General features: G+C 34.8%; 1 protein-coding gene across 2 annotated transcripts; it reads right to left on the reverse strand.

Moving 5' to 3' along the window:
* Positions 1-736: 736 nt before the first annotated feature.
* Positions 737-23,750, reverse strand: LOC128246505 (uncharacterized). Of its 2 annotated transcripts, none has more exons than XM_052964731.1 (10): positions 23,546-23,750; positions 21,182-21,354; positions 19,816-19,972; positions 18,541-18,629; positions 15,713-15,884; positions 14,859-14,906; positions 12,798-12,890; positions 9,957-10,043; positions 9,563-9,655; positions 737-3,949 (listed from the first exon to the last, which is right to left on the reverse strand). In XM_052964731.1, exons 1-10 carry the CDS (start codon positions 23,571-23,573, stop codon positions 3,786-3,788), a joined length of 1,104 nt encoding a protein of 367 aa, XP_052820691.1. In that variant the 5' UTR covers positions 23,574-23,750; the 3' UTR covers positions 737-3,785. The 2 variants fall into 2 exon arrangements, with proteins under 2 accessions (XP_052820691.1, XP_052820690.1); XM_052964730.1 differs by having other exon boundaries at positions 14,859-14,909.
* Between the last annotated feature and the right edge of the window lie 21 nt (positions 23,751-23,771).

A 23,771-nucleotide genomic window follows, 5' to 3' on the forward strand; every position in this document is an offset into this window, starting at 1 on the left:
TGAAGTTTTTCATGCAAAAGGGACCTAACTCTACAATCATTAAGGCCAAAGTTATGGCTGGCCAAAGTTATGGCTTTTCTTAAATTTGTGCATGTGTTCTGCAGCATTTATACAAAGTTTCATGTGATTTTTATTCGCGATTTTGGTGCTAGCTGTTGCCAAGGTAACAGTTTTTACACTCAGAGGCTGACTTCACCATGGCTATCACAATCCCTTCCAAAAACAGTGGATGTAAAAGTATGTTGAGAAATATTTCCAACATTCGGAACAACACAGAATAAAGGTGCAAAAGTGATAAGTGGAACACATACATAAAATGAAGAAAACAGTTTGGTTTCAGCAACATACAAATCATTCAAACAAAACAGAAGTGACAATTTCAAAATTAAAAAAAAAATACAAAACAGGAGTGAAAATTTCAAAATTAAAAAAAAATACAGAATTCCTTCTGAACAGGAAGAAACTTTCTAATTCTTGTACTTAGGCCTCAATAAATAAACAGACTTACACTAATACCTGTGACCAAAAAAGTTTCCTGGTCAATTTTTATCAAGGATTTAAGGGATTTAAAAAGAATAAAAACAAAAGGGGGCATAAAAAAACAGCAACAAAAAATTAACTACCCACAACCAGTAATGTCAGATGTGTACAATTAAACAAACTATTTGCTCACTTTGGCCTCACATCAGCTAGAAAAAAATACTTAACTAGAAATATTAATGTACAAAAAATAAAAAATAAAATCATGAGTCAACTTGGATAGTAATATGATTTGATTATAAAAATGATATGTTGATAATAATGTTACAAATCATTTTCAAACTTGTGTCAATACATTATAAATAAAGCGTTCTTAAATAAAGCATACATGTGCCTGTATAAAGCTTAAAATCTTAACAGCATTAAGGGGTCAGGAAGTTAAAAAATCAAGCTACCTACCTAACCACCACATCAAAAAGTATTATTTAATTGTAGCCTTAATAATAATTATGCAATTCTAAAGTAAACGTAAGTTCAAGGAAAACATATGTAACAATGCCGAGTCCAGAGTAGATCTCAGCAGCAAGTTATTGGTATTAGATACATATTAAATAGTTGGACATATGACACAAAAACATATTTTAACATGACAAATATTAACAACATTATAATTATGACTGATGAAGAGTGTATACAAGTTGAGATTCAGCTAAAATAATGAGTGAATTAATATGTTAGTTTAATTCAAACACACATGACAATTGCATGCAAACAATAGGGGAAAACAAAAGAAACAAGAGCACCGTGGAGTGAACACCAACACTCATATGGAATTTTCTCTCCAGAAGAAAAAGGGGGCATAACTCAACATTTATAAAAGACAGAGTTACAAGCCTTGTTACAAAATTAATGAGCATATTGCCACTGGTAACATTTGTACAAAGGTTCATGTTAATATTTTTAACAGTTTGTGAGTTAACATATGGCCATGGTTATATTTTTAAACTTACAATTAAGGGATTTATTATCTTAAGACCAATTTATGGTCATATATCATGTTAATCATTCTAAACAAAATACACACATGATGTCACATCATAACACATGATGATTGTATAAAGCCCAAATTTCCAGCAGTGGTTTTCATTCAGATCTGCTATCAGTGAAAATGAGAAACAATAATTACATAAAGAAAGTGAGATTTCTAAGATTTGTAAAGTTAAGGACAACAAAATTTTGTTTTACATCACGGCCATGAATATATACACAGAGATTTTAAGCAACAAACAATATGTACAGTAATCATTGCTTAGTGCAATAACTCATATAAGTGCATATAGAAATATAAGCTGATATTGAGTTCTTGCATTAAATGTGACAATGTTGTTGTTTTTCAATCAGCTATGTACATGAAGAACCATTTACCATTCCTTGGTGATAACCAGTAGTAAACATTGACAAAGCTCTACGAGTCTATTAAACCCACGATCCTCTGATCCAGAGTCTGATACCCAAACGAATTGGCCATCACCACAGATAAAATTTGAACATAACGTGAAACATAGGCAAGTAAGACAAAACAAATTTTATACAAAGATCAAATATCACAAAAATTTAGTTTTAATTTGATTGATTCAAGTTAGGGGCTTGGAGCCCTTTTTAAATTGTTCCCAGAGTGAATTGTTTCAACTTTCAAGGTACTTAATGCAAGTTTCTAGCAAAAGAACCCCTACTATACAAGTGCCTGAAATTGAAACCTTCTACATCCTGATTTCAGGGTCACTCCTGAACTTTGTCATTCCTGAACCAAGTCAAATCAGGTCCTTAGGTTCTGAAAACAAATAAGAACATTACGCATGGAATATATGAAATATGTAATATTGCAAACTCTCATTTCTGCATTATTGCTCAGATGACATACACTTGCTACACTTGTAAGCCTAAAATGAGCAATTCAAGTTAACTTTACACTATTTGTATCTACAAAGTAACTTTGTTCAAAGAAAAAGAATATAAAAAACATCCAAAACCAAACATGATAACAATATGATAGAAAGCAAAGATGGATTTCACTCAAAAGGCATTTCAATATACAGGTACAGTGAAAAATATCATGTACCGGGGCATATGTATTTTATTTAATCATGTACCAGGTATGTTTGGCCAAACTTAAAAGATGGTATGTTTATGATAACCTGACCCCCACTATTCTTAATTCCCAAATTAATCATTCTTTGGGTAAAAATAGTATTTTGATTTTATTTTGATTTTATTTATTATGATAAGAAATATTATCGATGTGGCACTTTAATTTGTGTAGGGTGATACAGTTTAATTGTATTCCTTTACTTTTTTGGCAGCATTAGCAGCATTATGGTCAGAATGTTTGTGTATGTAAACATTACAACAACATACACTCTTTTTGCACAATAAAATTATTTTACAAAATAAATTGTTTCCGCCACCTAAATAGTCTTGAAAATTGTCAGCATTTTACAGGAGCCACAAACTTATGTTTGTTTTGCCTTTTTCCAATAACATCATTTTCCCAAAAACAAAATCAGCAAAATAAAAACTAACAGCGTACACTAAATATGGAACTTATTAACACTAAACAAAAATCTAACTAGTAAGTAAATGCAGCCTGCACATTATATATTTGAAGTTTACTTTAAATCTTTACAGACAAGCTCCAGTCAAAAAAAAATGTTAAATGAGTATTTGTACACTTATCCTAATAAACAAAATTAATATTAACAAACAAAACAACAATTGCAAAAAAACTGCACATTCTTGATGAAAGTAATTCGGTAAATAAAAAGTAAAGAGGCCGTATTTGATAACCATCTTAGATTCAACTTATTAAATGAATTTTGGCTGTTTTGATTGGACCATAAGATTAACAAATTAGCCAATGAAAACACTCAGGATTAATACCAAGTGTGTAATGAATATGAAGTCTACTGATCATTGTCCTCAGATACACCTCAGTGTTTCCATCCAAGTTTATTGGCCAGTTATTTTTACAGTCCAATCAAAACTCTTTGGATTCTAATCTTGTAATTAAGTGAAATCTAAGGGGGTCATTGAATACAGCCCAGATCATAAATGGCCAGGGATTGATCTTTCAATCTCATATGCAAAATAAAAAGTTATAACATTTTCCATGTCATTGTGTTTATCATGTAGGACTGACAAATTGACACCAACTGACTGCCCGTTTGTTAGCCATACACATACACATTTACATGTATACAACAACAAAATATTCATATCACATAGAAAATCAAATTGTCTGTTCCAAATTATATAACAACATTGGGATCATCATCATCATCGTCACTTAGGAGTTGGTGTCTATCTCGATAGTTCGCCCTACGTTTACGACGCCCAATGAAGATGATGACGCTGACTGCAACAACGATCAGCAGCAGAGTTCCAGCAACACCAGCAATGATGACACCTGTTTCTGCAACATTTAACAAGTATGGGTGAAAAAAAGAATATATCAGTTGTTTTAAATATCAAATTGTTAAAATTCAAGGCTAGTTCGGTAAAGGAATACAATTTACTTTTTCAATTACCAAACTAAGTAAGAATGCAACATCATGCAAAACATATTGCAGTATATCATCATACGCCTCCAACATAAATGCAATGCTATGGGTTCAGCACTGGTCATGCCCTGACCCCATATTTTTCCATATTGTGTTAATAGTCTTAATATCGTACCAAATCAATTAATAAAACGTTTCCCAGACAGTTTTGGCATCTTGATTGATGTTAACAGGTCAACATGATCCATACATCACAATAATAACAGGGTAAGTAGGTGACCATATTCCAAGTGCAGGAAACCATATTCAGGTTCATCCTTGCTCTAACCTGATGTGGATTCTTTTGCCCCGTATACCCCATATCAGTCACCTACTAGCCAATCGTAACTTATAACATCGTCATAAATTGCTATTTGATAATCAAAGATTAATTTCTTTATGCCCCTTCATAATTTATAGTCCACATAAGAAATAGACAAGAGATGGTTAACAAACAGTTATAATAAAGGTTAATCTGAGAAAACAACAAAATTAACCCTTTTTTTAGCCCCCCTCCCCCCCCCCCCCAAAAAAAATAAAATTAATAAATTAATTAAATAAGAAAAATAAAATAATATATGTATATAAAGAATAAATAAAAAAATATATACAAAAGAACCAATACTATTTCCTTTCCAACAACAATATACACAGGATATGAAAAATGTGTTTATTTGAGTAAGGACTAAATTAGGCCAGTCTTTAGGACATTAACTTGAGAAAGTGCATGTGTCTGTGTCTAAAATGTTCTTATAGTAAATTAACAATTTAATAATGACAATACCTCAAACTGTTTAAATGTTCATCTACAATTCAGACTGAAAACACAAACAGATTAATTAGAGCAAACTGTTAATACCTAAGCCTGTAACCAAAATATTGTTTATTTCTGATTTCACAACCAAATTATATAATGTGTCTGTGCATTGTAGGGTGGGATATTTTTGTTGTTGTTATTCAGTAAAGTTTTGTCTAATATCATTTACACACCAATAACCGTAATGATTTAATCTGGATTAATAGACATTTATATGTTTAATCCCATGCAAGAAACTACCCAAAATGAATATAAAGAAGAAAAAAATAACAGTTGTAAAAAAAATGTCTGCTGGCAGTAAAACATTTGGGTGGGTGCAAAAACAAGGTTGGTTGGTAAAACGGAAATAAAAATTAATGTTGGTATTCAATATTCAACTTAAGTAAATTTTATGGTCGTACATCATCAACTTCATTCACTCTATTGGTCAGTTATTAATAACAAGTAATCCGATTAGCTATATCGTTCCAATTAAGAAGAATATTGAATACCAGTCATAGCCTGCACCTAAATGTACCATCTTTTAAATATACAAAAAAGTCAACAGTACCGAGATGTCTACGGTTAGATTTTATAATAATAATGTGAATATAAATTAAGTATTAAATTAGACTTAAGACACAATAAATCCATTTAAATGTTTCTGTTGATGTGTAAAAAGCCTTTATATCATCTGTGATCAAGTCACCAAATACCAATGAATCTTGGTCAGTTCATTTCTGCACTTAACCAGACTTTATAGATACATACTTTCCATAATGGCACATTTAAAGATATTTCAACTATTAAAATGCCATTTATTTTCCAGACAAATATCTCATTTTAAAAGATAAACTTTTGATGATTTCCATTTATTGTCAAAGTTACCAGACATAATTATTTCCCCCAGACATTTAGGATCAGTGATTTTTCTTGGTGCAGTTAAAAGACTTCTAAAGCTGTTTCCCCTTCCAACAAAGTGTTTTTTTCTGAAAATTCCTAATATTTTCACACTGGTTAACACAGTTTCCAGGGGCGGACCAGGATCCGACGTTAGAGGGGGTGTAACTGAGGGGCATACACTATTTACTTGCGCCCCTCCCTCAGAAACAGAATTTATTTGGTTTAAATTGTTGTCGGGGGGGGGGGGGGGGGGGTCCCCCTAGAATTTGCAAGTGGTTTCTGTTAATGAATCAAAAAGCATTCATTAACTTGAACAAGAGCTGTCACAGTATGTGACGAATGCCCCCGAATGTGACATTGACCTACGAACAAGGTCAGTACATGAAAAGTTGATCTTGCCTTTATGTGTCAAATGCATATGGCAAGTTATTTTAAATTGCCTCTGAACATAAAAAATACCACCCATACTTGACAACCTACACTGTTATGTCCTTATATTCAGAATTCCCTTGTGAATAAACACTTAGTGTATCTTTCACCTTAGAGGTAGGGACATGGGTCTTGCACACGACACGTCATCTTCGTATGTGGAACACATGTAGCAAGTGATTTTAAAATCTGTCCATACAAGGGAAAGTAACAGCCCTGACACGACAACCTATACTCTATGTCCTTATATGCAGCACTCCATTGTGAATAAACACTAAGTGTGACCTTGACCTTTGAGGCAGGGACATGGGTCTTGCACGGGACACGTCGTCTTGGTATGTGGAACACATGTGGCAAGTTATTTTAAAATCTGTCCATACAAGGGAAAGTTACAGCCCGGACACGACAACCTATACTCTATGTCCTTATATGCAACACTCCATTGTAAATAAACACTAAGTGTGACCTTGACCTTTGTGGAAAGGACACGGGTCTTGCACGCAACACGTCGTCTTGGTATGTGGAACACATGTGGCAAGTTATTTTAAAATCTTTCCATACAAGAGAAAGTTACAGCCCGGACACGACAACCTATACTCTATGTCCTTATATGCAGCACTCCATTGTGAATAAACACTAAGTGTGACCTTGACCTTTGAGGTAGGGACACGGGTTTTGCACGCAACACGTCGTATTGGTATGTGGAACACATTTGGCAAGTTATTTTAAAATCTGTCCATACAAGGGAAAGTTACAGCCCGGACACGACAACCTATACTCTATGTCCTTATATGCAGCACTCCATTGTAAATAAACACTAAGTGTGACCTTGAACTTTGAGGAAGGGACACGGGTCTTGCAGGTGACACGTCGTCTTGGTATGTGGAACACAAGTGGCAAGTTATTTTAAAATCTGTCTATACAAGAGAAAGTTACAGCCCGGACACGACAACCTATACTCTATGTCTTTATATGCAGCACTCCATTGTGAATAAACACTAAGTGTGACCTTGACCTTTGAGGTAGGGACACGGGTCTTGCACGCGACATGTCCTCTCGGTATGTGGTACACTTGTGGCAAGTTATTTTAAAATCTGTCCAATCTCGGGGGCATAAAAACAAACATCATCTGTCCACAACCAGCTGTAATACAGTATAGTGCATGCAGAAAAAAAAGCCAAACAGGTCTCAAGCTGCTTTTTAATACAGCCGATTTCATGTCATTTAAATGCAACATAAGTAGCGTTGCCCCACCCTTAGAGATGAAGTCAATTTGCCCCCATGGGTAGTTCATGTCATTTAAATGCAACATAAGTAGTTTTGCCCCATGCTTAGAGATGGGGTAAATTTGCCCCCATGGGTAATTCATGTCATTTAAATGCAACATAAGTAGTGTTGCCCCACGCCCAGAGATGGGGTAAATTTGCCTTCATGGGTAGTTCATGTCATTTAAATGCAACATAAGTAGCGTTGCCCCACACCTAGAGATGGGGTAAATTTGCCCCCATGGGTATTTCATGTCATTTAAATGCAACATAAGTAGTGTTGCCCCACGCCAAAAATGGGGTAAATTTGCCCCAATGGGTATTTCATGTCATTTAAATGCAACATAAGTAGCGTTGCCCAATACCCAGAGATGGGGTAAATTTGCCCCCATGGGTAGTTCATGTCATTTAAATGCAACATATCATTGCTCCATGCCTAGAGATGGGGTAAATTTGCCCCCATGGGTATTTCATGTCATTTAAATGCAACAAAAGTATCAATTTTAATAAAGTATCATGTGAATACCATCAACTACTTCTAATCCTGGTCTATATTAAACAACAATGACATTATTACTGTGATATATTACATCATTCGTCATCAGACTGCTGTTGACTACAACACAAGGAATTTGACAAATAACAGTCGTCATCATAACAAAACAGTCATTTTAATTTCCTGTTATATTTTTCTGATTTTAAGAAAAATATGAAGCTTTTGCGAAATTTATGAAAGGCATTTCCGAGAAATGAAAACAATGGGAATCAATAGGCATATTTCAGACAAACAATGAACTTTCTTGGAAAATTACAGGAAGGCAAAAAATAATGTCTGTACTGTTCTTAGAAATCTTCATAAATTTGTTTCATAAAAATTAGAACTGATATATTTTCACGAATAACAAATGGTTTAAAATGATCTTTTTATTTAAAAAAAAAAAAAGTTTCTGTATTGTAATTTTAGAATATACATAATCTCTCCGATATCAAACAAATAATTTGATGTGAAATTTGATGAGCAGACTTTCATTTTGAATATGGTGTTTTTTCAATAGAATGTATTGTTAGTGGGATGTTATTAAAATTGCTTTTTGCTGCCAGATTATGCAAAGTAGATGGCATGGAAGTCATATGTTGGTAAAATATTCCCATCAAAACATGCAATACAGCTGAAGAGTGACCCACTCATATAAACATTGGATATGCGAAATGAATTTGTTTGCAATTGTTTGAAATAAAAGAATATCGTATATTCTTTAAAATTTGAGCCAGATTTACCCTGTTTCAAACAAATAAAAGATTTCATCAAGGCCAGATTAAATATTATATTAACTAATCATATCATTTAAACGCACAAACCAGCCTAAAGATGCCGGTAACATATACTTTGGTTACTTTAGCAAAGTTTAATTCAATTTGTTGCAGAAAACTTCTATGAGGGTTTAAAAAAAAACAAGAGCCAGTAATCGAAGTTAAGATGCAAAAGTTTGTTTTACAGAAGGGCATAAGAAACAAAGTTGGTGGGTTTCGAGTTTCCTGAACAGCCCTAATTTTTTGCAACTTTTATATTATTGATCCTTATGTTTTTTTGTTTTGATTAGATTCTTGGGAATACAAGAAGCCCGAATGTATTCAGTATTGTTTATCATAACGTCTAGTAGACATGGAACATGGAACGCAACAAAATGACTTGGGCTTTAAGTGTAAAAATGAAAAATAATAATATTCAGCTTAACCCTATAGAAATTATGAAACTAATTGCTTGTCGTTTAAGCCTAGTAAGAAAAGTTCTAGGAAGCCTTAGACTAGCTGCTGATCTGACCAATTCTAAATTTTTGCAGCTTTCAATTTTTTATTGGTTTGGGTTAAAAAACAAAATTGGTAATTTCAGCAAGAAGCCCAAATTAATTTGCTTTATAGAGCGTATACTTAACATCAACTGAGACAAGATAGCTACCATTCCAAGTGTCAAAGTAACATAAAGACACAGCTGAACAAAATTATTTTCAAAAAATCCCAACCTACCAGACAATGAAATCGGAAACTAAGTATTGGCCTAATTGTAAAAGGTATAAGCTAACTAGAAGACTCACTGCTGATCCCACCAGCACTCTTTACTTCAGGTTTGTCCTTTGACTTGTTCTCCATGGTAACGCCTGGTACGGCAGATGTGATTATCTTTGGCGCTGAAACAAGGTAAACATACATTAAGTTATCATATGAAATAATTGTCAAATCCAATTGGTTCAATTAACACTTAGTTATTTTGAAAAATCTAAATTGATTGTATTATTCGTGAATTAAAACGGCTTAATGAAAAAGAAACTGAAGCGTGTCGAAAAAGTTAATGCGGAAAATGGACATTCACACTTATTACTACATAGTGTTATATGTAAAATGATTTTTAGCAGTTTCATCAATACAGTATTAAGTATAAAGACAAAATAGCAGTTTAAGAAAACTAAAAAAAAACAGTGTAAGTCAAACCTAGCGTTGACACAATTATGGAAGTTTTCTTCTCACAGTAGCCGGACCTAGGATTCAGAAATGATTCTGCGTCACACACACACTGACCTAGGGAGAGAAAATTTTGAAATAAGACATGCACACATAATTGATGTATGGAAATGTCTCCGTCATACACACTGACTCGTATTGGTATCAAGCCATAGCAGTTACCCCCGTATTGGTATCAAGCAATAGCAGTTACCCCCGTATTGGTATCAAGCCATAGCAGTTACCCCCCTATTGGTATCAAACCATAGCAGTTACCCCCGTATTGGTATCAAGCCATAGCAGTTACCCCCGTATTGGTATCAAGCCATAGCAGTTACCCCCCTATTGGTATCAAACCATAGCAGTTACCCCCGTATTGGTATCAAGCCATAGCAGTTACCCCCGTATTGGTATCAAACCATAGCAGTTAACCGCGTATTGTTATCAAACCATAGCAGTTAACCCCGTATTGGTATCAAGCCATAGCAGTTAACCCCGTATTGGTATCAAACCATAGCAGTTAACCCCGTATTGGTATCAAACCATAGCAGTTAACCGCGTATTGTTATCAAACCATAGCAGTTACCCCCGTATTGGTATCAAACCATAGCAGTTACCCCCGTATTGGTATCAAGCCATAGCAGTTACCCCTGTATTGGAATCAAACCATAGCAGTTACCCCCGTATTGGTATCAAACCATAGCAGTTACCCCCCTATTGGTATCAAACCATAGCAGTTACCCCCGTATTGGTATCAAGCCATAGCAGTTACCCCCGTATTGGTATCAAACCATAGCAGTTACCCCTGTATTGGTATCAAGCCATAGCAGTTACCCCCGTATTGGTATCAAACCATAGCAGTTACCCCCGTATTGGTATCAAGCCATAGCAGTTACCCCCGTATTGGTATCAAACCATAGCAGTTACCCCCGTATTGGTATCAAGCCATAGCAGTTACCCCCGTATTGGTATCAAACCATAGCAGTTACCCCCGTATTGGTATCAAGCCATAGCAGTTACCCCCGTATTGGTATCAAGCCATAGCAGTTACCCCCGTATTGGTATCAAGCCATAGCAGTTACCCCTGTATTGGTATCAAGCCATAGCAGTTACCCCCGTATTGGTATCAAGCCATAGCAGTTACCCCCGTATTGGTATCAAGCCATAGCAGTTACCCCCGTATTGGTATCAAGCCATAGCAGTTACCCCCGTATTGGTATCAAGCCATAGCAGTTACCCCTGTATTGGTATCAAGCCATAGCAGTTACCCCCGTATTGGTATCAAACCATAGCAGTTACCCCCGTATTGGTATCAAGCCATAGCAGTTACCCCCGTATTGGTATCAAACCATAGCAGTTACCCCCGTATTGGTATCAAGCCATAGCAGTTACCCCCGTATTGGTATCAAGCCATAGCAGTTACCCCCCTATTGGTATCAAACCATAGCAGTTACCCCCCTATTGGTATCAAACCATAGCAGTTACCCCCCTATTGGTATCAAACCATAGCAGTTACCCCCGTATTGGTATCAAGCCATAGCAGTTACCCCCCTATTGGTATCAAGCCATAGCAGTTACCCCCGTATTGGTATCAAACCATAGCAGTTACCCCCCTATTGGTATCAAACCATAGCAGTTACCCCCGTATTGGTATCAAGCCATAGCAGTTACCCCCGTATTGGTATCAAGCCATAGCAGTTACCCCTGTATTGGTATCAAGCCATAGCAGTTACCCCCGTATTGGTATCAAACCATAGCAGTTACCCCCGTATTGGTATCAAGCCATAGCAGTTACCCCTGTATTGGTATCAAGCCATAGCAGTTACCCCCGTATTGGTATCAAACCATAGCAGTTACCCCCCTATTGGTATCAAACCATAGCAGTTACCCCCCTATTGGTATCAAACCATAGCAGTTACCCCCCTATTGGTATCAAACCATAGCAGTTACCCCCGTATTGGTATCAAACCATAGCAGTTACCCCCGTATTGGTATCAAGCCATAGCAGTTACCCCCGTATTGGTATCAAACCATAGCAGTTACCCCCGTATTGGTATCAAGCCATAGCAGTTACCCCCGTATTGGTATCAAACCATAGCAGTTACCCTTGTATATCAAATATTAATGATGTCAGAGGGTAACAGTGAAAAGTAACAGTTCAAATTGTTGCCCACTGTAGTTCACCATGTATTACATAGAGATTTTAAGCTATTAGGTATAATAAAAACTAATAATTGACAAAAACTAATGGTTAACCATTTGAAATTTGTGAAAAAATAAATAAAACTCAAAAATTCATAGTCAATTAAAATGTTACATTTACTATAAGTGATAATCCATTAATGAAAACCAGAATCCCTTATCTCAAACATCTAATCCTAGAAGAATTCACTTAGTATAATAAAGAAGAGAATTATTTCTTTCAGTGTAAGACTTTAATATTCTTCAACAAGTGAGCACCAAAAGCTGTATTTTAAGAGTGGCATTGATAAGAGTCAAATATTTACTTTTGGTGAACACGGGGTGAAGCATTACAATCTTACACTGAAGTGAATAAAACTTTTAATTATACGTGTGAAAAGGATATAACAATTATTGTTGTTTATCAGAAAAGTGCACCAAAATGTATGCAATCTTTGTCCTTAGCCCTGTGCACACTGATGTTTGATTTGGAAGTGAGAATGGGCTAAGATTTCAAAAATAGTGAAAAATATTAAAAAGTTATTTCACTGTTTAAAACAATGAAATATCCATCCTATTTCACTGATAAACCTCTATAAACCAACCAAAAGCATATAATAAACTAAAACATTGTTTTATCCTCTTACTAACCATTTTTAGACTTGCTGTTGCCTATTCCAGAACACATTTCGTTGTCAGAGCATTTGTAAAGCAGTCCAAGCTCACATGACTTGCCGTAGGTAGCTGGAATAGAAAGACATTATCTTCATGTTAATGCACCCTTATAATTTTTATTTAAAGCTGCCAACCCTGATCGGTAGGTAAGGATAGACTTGGTGACACTAAATTGACAACATATAACAAAAAATGTGCTTATTCCAAAGGTCAAGCAAAAGCTGAAAATACAAACGCTGATGCTTGTTTGTTGTTTTTCAGTCGAAAATGAGCATAACTGCACAATAGGTTGCTAACCATGTGTGTATTGTCTCTGGTGACATGTGTACAAGTTTTATTTAAATACCTTGAACCGTTTTGAGTTATGACCATGTTTAATTTTTTGCAGGTCAAAGACAAACCCCGTAGTTGACATCAACACTTTGACAATACCATGATTTTACTTAAAAAAAACCTAACAGCCAAGCTTATAGAAACTAGGCATTTTTGGAGATTGGATAAGTCCACTAAAAGAATGCTTTTGAAAAGGCTAAAGGGCTGGAAACATTTCGGCGAGGGGTTTGGCCACTTAGGCCCCCAATGGGCTCAAAGGGGCTAAAGACCCCTGCTTAAGCCCCCTGCTGCAGAAGCAACACTTATTCTTTAAAAGCCCTTCTGAGGACTCATCTGGCTTCGATTTTGAAGTAAACTGGAGCGTCAATACTTACATTAAATTAAGTAATTACTATTTTTTTTATTCGTCCCTGTAGCCATCTGCAGCCAATTGTATAAACGTGGATAAGTCCTCACAAGCGATCCAATGACCAATCACATTCCAGTATTTAGTTTCATTTACTTTTTGTTGAATTATAACTTATAATAGACATCATGATATTACACCAAAACTATCAGCATGCTGATATATATATATATGGGGAAAAATGATATACCTAAACAGAGAATGAACGAAATGTGAAGGTAGTCAATAGCTATAATATGCCAGCAGTGCTGAATGTGACACTCGTACCCTATCTTGATCATACCAAATTAAGATTCGCCCCCTGCACTTAATGCTTTTTTAACAGTATATTTATAAGGCCATTCTGATTATTTCAAATGTTAAGCTGTCTTACTTTTCTTAATTCCTGTCCAAATACAAATGGGTACAAAAGGCCAACAATAGTGTTGGGAATCGGTTCCAGTTTGACTATCGATAATTGGTTCCACTCAAGTAACCGGTTATTGAAAGTACAATCGGTTTTTAACAAGAACTTAATAGTAGTTTCATTCTTGTACAATAACTCGTAAATCCTTAACTATGCTTATGTTATGTGTATGTTTGGAGATGACTGAGCACCTCTTAATGTATAAATGAACTCAGAATAGAAAATTGTCAGACATTATCCGGACGCAAACAATGAAATGGAAAGAATAAAAACAACTCGCCAGTGGAATCGATGATCGATTATGACCAAATACAATCAATTCTCAGCAGTTTCTGGCTCAACCAATAATTTTTTTATTAGACGAAACATCACTAGCCAACTATATATTTTTCACTTATTTTCGGGGTACAATATTTTGCAAGAATAAAACATACATCCTTTCTTCATTTCATGGTGATGTATATTAGGATTTGAGAAAATAAATAGGAAGGAAATTTTAATCAGAGATTTTTTTTTTTGAAATTCTGTTTACATTCAAACGGGAAATTCTTTCAACAAAATGAATATGTTTTGTGTCATTATGTTCCAGTCTATCCAATCAACAATCTATTGTAAATTCTTGATTCAAGAAAAATATTGAAAACATAGCGACTTAAATTCATTTCCTGTTACATGCAAATATTTTTCTTGAAATAGAAGCAATCACAACAAAGCCACAGACATTGTTAATTCAATTGCATAGTGCCATACATGTTGGTGTCTGAAGCTATTTCTTGTGATAATATGATTATGTAGTACGGTAAGATTTGAAAACTGGTAAATAAGCATCCCAAAATACTGAATAGCAGACAGTAGCATTAATATATGTTATAAGAATTGACTATTTCCATACCTGACTTGATCACAGGAGGGGTGGTTGGAACTGGTGCCTTGGTTGTACCTGCTATACAATGTACAAAATAATAATATAATACTCATTTAATAATTTAAAATACATCATAAACGACACAGCCATCGTTTAATAAAATCATCATATGTTTTTGATATATCATAGACTAGTCTAGTTGTATAAGTTTTGATGTAATGGTAAAAATGTCTAGGTTTGTAAATGGTGCACATTATAATAGAGATGTTTTATGTATTTCCTGCTTTAAATCATCATATCAGTATTCATAATATTAATAAGATATCAGATAATTTTGTTGTTGTTTTTTATCACATTTGTGGTCAATAAATAAAAAAAATATTAAACTCATTTCCTAAAATTAATAAAAACTTGTCAAGGCTTTTATTTACCAATTTCAGAGAACTTACTTAATAAATTTTGTATTGAATGACCACTGATCTTCCATTTATCATTGAAATGCTGTTAGAAACATATTAACACATAAATTTATTTTTAATATGTTAATAAACAGACACTTAATTTAAAGTGTGTAACCCTTCATATCTTGAATTATTTGTTAAGATAAAATGTTTCTTATTAACCATATTTGTATATTTTATAGCATTCAATGAAGAGAAAGTCTTTAACAAACTCACACATTACAAACGAAAACATCAGTTACGATTTATAAAAGACACAAGCTCCTGTCTTAAAAGAAATATATGTTACACGTGTAAGAGGTTTGATTTTGATCTTTAATATTGATCTTATACATTTTATTTGTAGATTAATACTTTTAGATATTTCATATCTCTGAAAAATGTAATTATATAAACTCAAAAACATCTTAAGATTCTTACTTTTCTTTGGTGGAACAAAAGTGCATTTTCCCTTTTCTCGATATGGAATCAACGATTGGTTCGAGCTGCCGCAGGGCGGAACATCAATGAGGGTTGGGGGAATCACTGTCTCTTGCCTAAATGGGAAATAAGGCAGTCCTTCGGCCACGCTCACCTTTATGGTTCCCTCGATCTGTGAGGTAATGAATCCCTTTATTCCGTGAGCATTAAATTCTAGTGTGATTTATGAGCTATACCTTTTGTAATTATAAAATGTCACATGGTCAGTGACAATGGGTTCTGTGAAGGAAAAAGGGGTAATTACATTAACTATCTTGTTATGTGACAGAAAATACCTCATAAATCAATTGCATATCTTACTGTCATATAAAAAGATACTTTGGAAATAGATTCCATTTTTGATAATAAAGACCTCTCACAACACACGATCTTATAACCAGAAACATGAATGTTAATTTGAAAACATAATTACACAGAGCAGGGCTCTCACTAGGCTGGAAATTTTGGGAGAAGTGACTTCTCCCTTCAGCCAATTTAGGGAGAAGTGGGGAGACTTTAGGGAGAAGTGATACTTTTCGTAACACCTGATACAAAAACTATGCCATACCACTCACCTAAGTTTATATTCACATTAAAATTGATTGCTATAACTATATAAAATGTTCATTACATAATGTATCATTTTTGGCTCAGCAAAAGTGTATTCGTCAATGTCACATAGTTTATCTCAAAAAAGCATCTAAAATGAAACAAACAAAAAAAGACAGCTAAGGTTTCGAAATTATCAAAATGACCTTATAAATGAACTGTCAATATAGTAGGGGAACGAATGTTGTTTTGGTACATTCGGGATAGGCTACGAATGTCACACTCAGCTATGCTGTTATTTACTTGTCTCTTGCTAAATAATTTTAAATATACTGACATTTAAAAAAAAAAAGACATTTAAATCAGTGTCCTTGATAAAAAAAATTACCAATACATAATGGGAGGTTGAAAAATTAAATCGGAAAATTGTTTTGACAAAATGGCGATCTCGCCGATTTTTTTTTACATCGTAACTGTGACAGGAGAAAATCACTGTAAGTAAACATTACATAAAGCAAAAAAAATATTTTTTTGTGTTTACAAATCAATTTTTATCATGGACATTTCACTAAAACCAATCAAATATTTGGTGATACGTCATGTTATTGATTTTCTTAGCCTACTTGCCGAGATGGCTATATGACCGTCTGCTTCAAAAGCAACAATGTTTAAATGTCTTGCATTGTTTGTTCAATACATATATATTAATTACTTTTTAACTTCATTAATGCTTGACTCGATTTTTCATAATTATGTCGCCTTTTCTATCTCTTTTTAACGAACTTATATCATTTGATCAGGGTCTTCTCAATGTACATTCTTATTGGTTAGCCTTCAATAGCTCCGCCTTCTGACGATGTTTTGGTAATTGGATGACACGGCCCAATTATCGGATTAGGAGATTACCAATTTGTACGAATGACTTAATTATTGTGATGTTTTGACTAATGGGACATTGGCCAAATACTCGCTGATTGACAGATTTACAATGTGCTAAAATTTTCGGCGAAGTGAATGTCGCTTTGATGATACAAATGGGCGAAGTCTGGGAATTTTAGGCGACCACTTCGCCCAAGTCGCCCCCTCGCGAGAGCCCTGCAGAGAGGCCCTGCCATGCTCACATATAAATAGTCATAAAAAAGATTTGTTGTACATTGCATGAAGAAAAGTTATTCCAAAAAGAGTTTGTTACATGAAATTCTCTAAATGGCAATATTATTTTTGAAATAGAACTTGCATGCTTACCCCACAATATAAGATAAATGGGGTTTACCTCAAATATCAATCTTAGTCTCAACTTATTTCACCATGAAGCATAAAATATTGTTAAAAATTATGTTTTTTGGTAACACCTGTTAAAATCGCATTTTATTATAGAATATTTTGATTAATCCCTTTGGGCAAGATTCTAAGCAAAAAAAAACGCCAATGCAGCAACGCTGCATTAAAGCCAGATTTTTTATTTGACGATGCAATTTTGCAAACCTAGGATTTGAGCTAGTGACCTAGTATTTTTAACCAAAAAGTCCCGTATTCATACTTATCATAGATATCCTTCAAACAAATAACCTGATCAACAGAAACTATTCCATTTGTGTGAGGAAAATGAACATTTTATAAATACATCAGCTTTTCCAATAAGATCTGTCCCAGAGACCTAGTTTTTGACCCTAGATGACACATTTTATCATCTAAGATTTCATTTTTTTTTATAACATCAGGAAAATATTTCGTAAGATTTGACCTAGTTTTTGATGTGAGGTGACCCATATTCACAAATGTTTAAGGCAAAGTGTAGACAAATATTCTGACCAAGTTTCATAAAGATTTGACAAAAATTAATGAATTTTTACGACCTTGGAATTCTTTCTCCTAAGATTTGACTTTGTGACCTAGATTTTGACTGGGGATGACCCATATTAAATAACTTTCAAGATATTATGCAGACAAATATTCTGACCAAATTTTATAAAAATTTGACAAAATTGTTGAATTTATGATGTAGAAAGATTTTCATAAGATTTGACCTAGTGACCTAGAATTTGAACCGGGATGACCGATATAAAAAATAAGCAATAATTTATGCAGACAAATATTCTGACCAAGTTTCATCAAGATATGAAAAAAATGTTGAATTGATGACAAAACATAAAAAAGTTGTCAAAACTTTCAATCTCTGTGAGAGTGCTGCTTTAAGACAAAAATCCATGCAATATTAATAATAGAACTTTCAATCTTACCCCAAATCTGAGATGAGTGGCATTCACCTGGACCATCTGCACGTCTATAACCGCCGTTGCCCTCCCCAACCGGGTCACAGAACTTGGCACTGGAGTACATGTACATATTAATATTACTTCATTTCAGGTTTTATCTAATCTTATCTAGTATTGAGCATTTCTTGAATATTTTCAGAAACTTACATCAATAACATCATCTAGACGCATTTCAGGTTAGAATTCTGGTAGCTATTTCAAAGATTGGAGTGCTATCTGCATATCGGCCACAGTTTTTTTTGCATCTTTTACTCATTACTTTTCACTACACTGAATTGTTCTACTTTATGCTGTTGTATAATAGCATAAATAAATTTACATATATATAATAATGTAACTTCAAGATTTTCTGTCACGGTAAAACTGAACTCAGTAATGCAAAGTAATGTTATGCTAGATCATTGTAAGAGTAACCCCTTTGATAGATCTGACGAATAAATAAATACTCTAAGGTTAAATGTCACTAAATATTTTACAGGTCATATCACTCATTGAAATTAAGACTTTTGGATGAACAAGCCTGTATTCTTATACTATTGCTTGGCATCAATTTTTTTAATAAGCCCTGCTTTATGAAATTCAGAAATTGAGCAAGCCCAAAGGCATTTTACCAGTGCAGGGCTTGTGGGCTTACCAGTGCAGGGCTTGTGGGCTTACCAGTGCAGGGCTTGTGGGCTTACCATTGCAGGGCTTGTGGGCTTACCATTGCAGGGCTTGTGGGCTTACCAGTGCAGGGCTTGTGGGCTTACCAGTGCAGGGCTTGTGGGCTTACCAGTGCAGGGCTTGTGGGCTTGTGTTAATTTCAATCACTGATGTCATATGACACCAGAGCAGGAAAGTTTAAATGACTTTGCTCTATAGCATGATGTTACGCTTGTTACGCTTGAGGATATGATCTTCTACTGAATGTGGGGGAAAACATACTTGTCTCTCACAGGAACCAACAACTTAACACACAATTGTTCTCAAGCTTTTGCAATCAAACCCATGCTGAAAAGATATTGGCTACAACTACGACTATGACAATGTTAGGGTGCTGGATTTATTATGGTAATTTGATTACTTTACAACTGGGAATGAAAATTTCAGAAGGAACTTCTAGCAATTCAGAATTCTGCACAATTTCCAAGAATTTTGCCATCTTGAATGTGTAAGAATATAATGATGCCTTGGATAATGTCTGTTGAGATGTTATTTATGATTCCTAAATTCCAATCTTAATCGAGAAAACTTTCTTACTTGGCACTTGATATTCATCGTTGTGGTTGACAGTCCCTTCCCTGGAGTAGTTTACCCCAGGAAGATTCATATAGTAGCTGAGACTGATAGGGCTCACGCAGTTGTCAAGACGCAGGCCCATACAAAATGTAAAGTCCATATATGACATGCCAAAGTGCTGGAAAAGGACGGGCGTTTTTACTATAATGATCACATTCATGAACCTGATGATTGCACTGAATCACCAAACACTTGTACTAAAGTTTGTTAAAGCTAACAACTCAACTTTGAGGTCTTAGTTTTTAAACATTATATATTTTACAATTATTGCGAAGAAGTTATGATAATTTATACTAAGTCACTCTCATTTGCAAGATGTTGCGCGAGAGTGCAGTCTTGTCTTTGAGGTATTAACAACTAGTTTCATGGACTCAGTGACCTGCAGCACTTCTTATTAATTTTGTAACAGCTGTTTAAGCTGTGCTTGTTTCATTTAAAATTACGAGCCAGTGTTTTTTTCCACTTTAAAAAAAATGGTGGCAGGACGATTTGATAGGGGAAAAATAGCATTGTTTTGGCAAAAATGGGAAGATACTAACATGTTCATCTTGTTTTAAAACTGTTTATTCAACAAACCCATTAACATGTTCATCAGGGCTTTGATAGTCATCAATGGCACTTTATTGCTACATTTGCTTAATGTAAAGCGGGTCAATGCTTAAAAAAAATAATAAGGGGGATTTTTTACCTGGGGCCAAAACACAAACGCTATGAGCACATTATATTTTTCACCATTGAAAGTTAACAACGATGCTGTTAACAACATTTGTTAACTTTAACAATAAGCCAATATTTATATGTATGTTGATCAATGAGCAAATACATTGCAGGGTTTCAGCTTAAGAGTTATGGAAGGGTGGTGCACCTTGTCCATTTTGGTCACAATCTTCTGTGCTCATGGAGACGAGTATAGGCCCCCTTCTGCCTTCATAGTTTTAAATGTGTAAGATAATCAAATATTTCTTTTGCTTTGATTAAAACTAATACTATGATTATAAATACATAAAAAATACATATTTGGCTGTTGAAACCTCATTACTCGAATTAAACACAATTCCTAACATTAATTAATGTTCAAGTTCTTCGTAAGTTTGATACAATGTGCCCTTTTCTCCTTTGGCAACCAGTCTTTTTTCTGCAGCCCCTGGCCTTTTTCCAAACCTGCCTAAAACTATACATTGCCCGCTTTCTGAATATATATATCAACATTCTTCAGTTGTAGTTTTTAAATCAGAAGAAGTGAAAATTGAATAAAACAAACTTGCCTACAGCTAATGATTTGATAACTAGATTACATGTAAGGCTTAAAATTGGATATATAACTGACCGAGGCGTTGACTCGTCCTGAACAGTCGATGGACGTACAAGAGCTGTTACACGCAAGGTTCACCAAACCACCCATTGAATCTTGCCCTTCGGAAATGTTATGAGCCAGCTCATTCCAAAACTTGCATTCTGCTTCAGCATTTGTGAAAGAGATTTGTAGATAAAGGACCAGTCCTGGAAAGTATAAAAGAAAAATATATATAAATTTGTTGTCATTTTAAGACAAAGTTTACCTTTAAAATCTTCTACGCCTTCATTGGACAATGTTTCTAGTCTTCTGGCAGTTGTTGATTTGAGCCAAGCACTGGCTATTTTTAACCAAGGTTTACTTAATTTATATTTAACTGCTGGCAGGATTAAACTAAGAGGGACTGTCTGTATGTGCCTAAAGACTGAGGTTGTGCATAGGTAAGAACCAGCCACATTTGTAAGTACATAGTCTGGCAGACACCTATGAAAAAACTGCATTTTACAAAAGAATGCGCGAGTAATGTAACCTTTAAAGTGACTTGCTCATGGTTTGTAAAAATGCACATTTTTTACGAAATAAAGTATGGCAAATCATAAGGAGCGCCAGTAAGGAACAACACGAGGCAAATAGTCGAAGTTTAACCTTTTAATAACTGTAACAACATGTTTTAGTAAACAGGTATGGCAAAATATAAAACAGGGGAAGCAACTAGTGTTTTCTTTATATTATGCTCAACGGTATAAGGGAGATAATTATGCACTGACAGAGTGTTAAAACAAAAATACCAAAAGCTGGAACCGTTCAGCAAATAAATCTGCAAATGTTTATATTTGCACAAATATCGTCTTTGAAGACCACTTTTTTCATTAGTGTTTATAACGTTGATTGACATATATCATGTGATGTTATCAATGTATCGTAAACAGGTCAACATATCCTGCACTTTTGTTAAAGTCCCAGTGGCCGTGTGGACTAGCCAGCTGTTTTGCATTATTTTCTAGACTTTACTGGCTTGAGTTCGAACCCCACTAAAACCCAAATTCTTTTTTATGCTTTAACTATTTTTTTCTGCAATTTCGATAGCAAAGAGTAAAATAATGATAAAATCAGTGTTTTCAGATGCATTGTCAGGATAACTGATTTACGGGGAAAACTAATTTGTCTAGTCACATTAATGCACCAGTCAATTGTAACCACACACACCCCCCCCCAGGTCAGGGGGTATACCGGGGATAGCAGCGGAAATGGGCCGTGATTTTACCTTCCAGGTGGCCCCGCAGTGCCGGGTGAATGCGGTGGTTTTGTCTTCATGCCAAATATAGCGGGGAATGGGCTTTACCAAGAGTCCCTTGGGTGCGGGGGCATTAGGCAGGGGGTTCACTAGTCTAAAATAATAGACGTGTTATACAGGATTCTTCCAATCCCTAACGTCTAAACGGGAATGTGCAAAAAACGGAGTGGTTTTAAAAATATTGAAATTGTTTTAAGTGAAGTATTTTATGGTTGAAATTGATCATAAAGAGTTATATTCATATTTCACCATGTAAGTGAAATGTTATTTTGCACTAAACAAGCATTTCATGCATTAAAACAAGTTGTTTACCTTTCCAACAAAACGAAAGTTGACTGACACTGACAACAATTATGCGAAGGGGAACAACTCGTTACAATCGTAAGAACTCGGCCTCCTCCGACAAAGCTTCGAGAAAGACCTCGTTATACAATCGTAACAACTCGGCCATGGCCGAAATGTTCCGAGCGATTTAAAACTGTGCCCTGAAGCCTTGCAGGTGCCCTTCATGTATATATCGTTATGTTTTGACAGAATGAAATGAAGAAAAGCCGTCAAACTCATAATTATAAGTTGGATATTTATTTTTTGTGTACGGAACTAATATAAAATAACATTATCTGGTAATATTTCTTGTTTTTATGATATTTTATAGACGCTATATGCTTTAACCCAGAATCCTGATCGGAACAACTACCCACTTTTGATACTAAACAATTTGTACGTGAAGGATTTGCCATATCAAAAATCTAAAAAAAATCTGTCAACGTACAATTATTTGGACTAGGGGTTCACGAGCAGTTTGTCCCTGCAGGAAGGGGACTTTGCTCGGGCTTGGCTGGACCGAAAGTCAAAGTCCCCGCTATTCCCAGGTCCTAGGGGGGCCGTGATTACAATTGACATTTAAATCATGTCTTCCTACTGAAATACATGTGTATAGTTCAGTAGTGTTTCAAAATGAGTGACTCATTTACGTACTGTAATTCTAAGACGAACATTAGAAATCTGAAATGAATTACAATTGTCAGCAAATATATTAAAAAAGGGAGTTTAAGACGTGCACAAAGCGTATCAAAAATGCATAAAGCGCATTGAAAACTTACCGATAAAATAAGTAACTTCGTTCCCCATTTTCTTGAACTTTTGTTTACAAATCAATGTGGTGAATTCTGTTACGTAATTGATTGAACAAAACAATGCAAAATTAATATTAATAACATTTAACTGCAAGAGACTAAATTGGCATTACTTATGTATGATTTACACATAAAAATGTTTGGAAAAAGCCTTCTAGCACGATTTTTTTGCTCCCTTTTAACTTCCTTTACT

The sequence above is a fragment of the Mya arenaria genome, chromosome 9, assembly GCF_026914265.1.
Source record: "Mya arenaria isolate MELC-2E11 chromosome 9, ASM2691426v1".
NCBI classification, from domain to species: Eukaryota; Metazoa; Mollusca; class Bivalvia; order Myida; family Myidae; genus Mya; species Mya arenaria.

Excerpts from the sequence above, each read along its gene's own strand:
- LOC128246505 (XM_052964730.1), bottom strand. The coding sequence starts at position 23,573 with ATGGGGAACGAAGTTACTTATTTTATCG. Across the intron at positions 18,630-19,815 it reads CGATGAATATCAAGTGCCAA|TGCCAAGTTCTGTGACCCGG; the intron begins GTAAGAAAGTTT and ends CATGTACTCCAG. Across the intron at positions 14,910-15,712 it reads TTTTGTTCCACCAAAGAAAA|CAGGTACAACCAAGGCACCA; the intron begins GTAAGAATCTTA and ends TACATTGTATAG.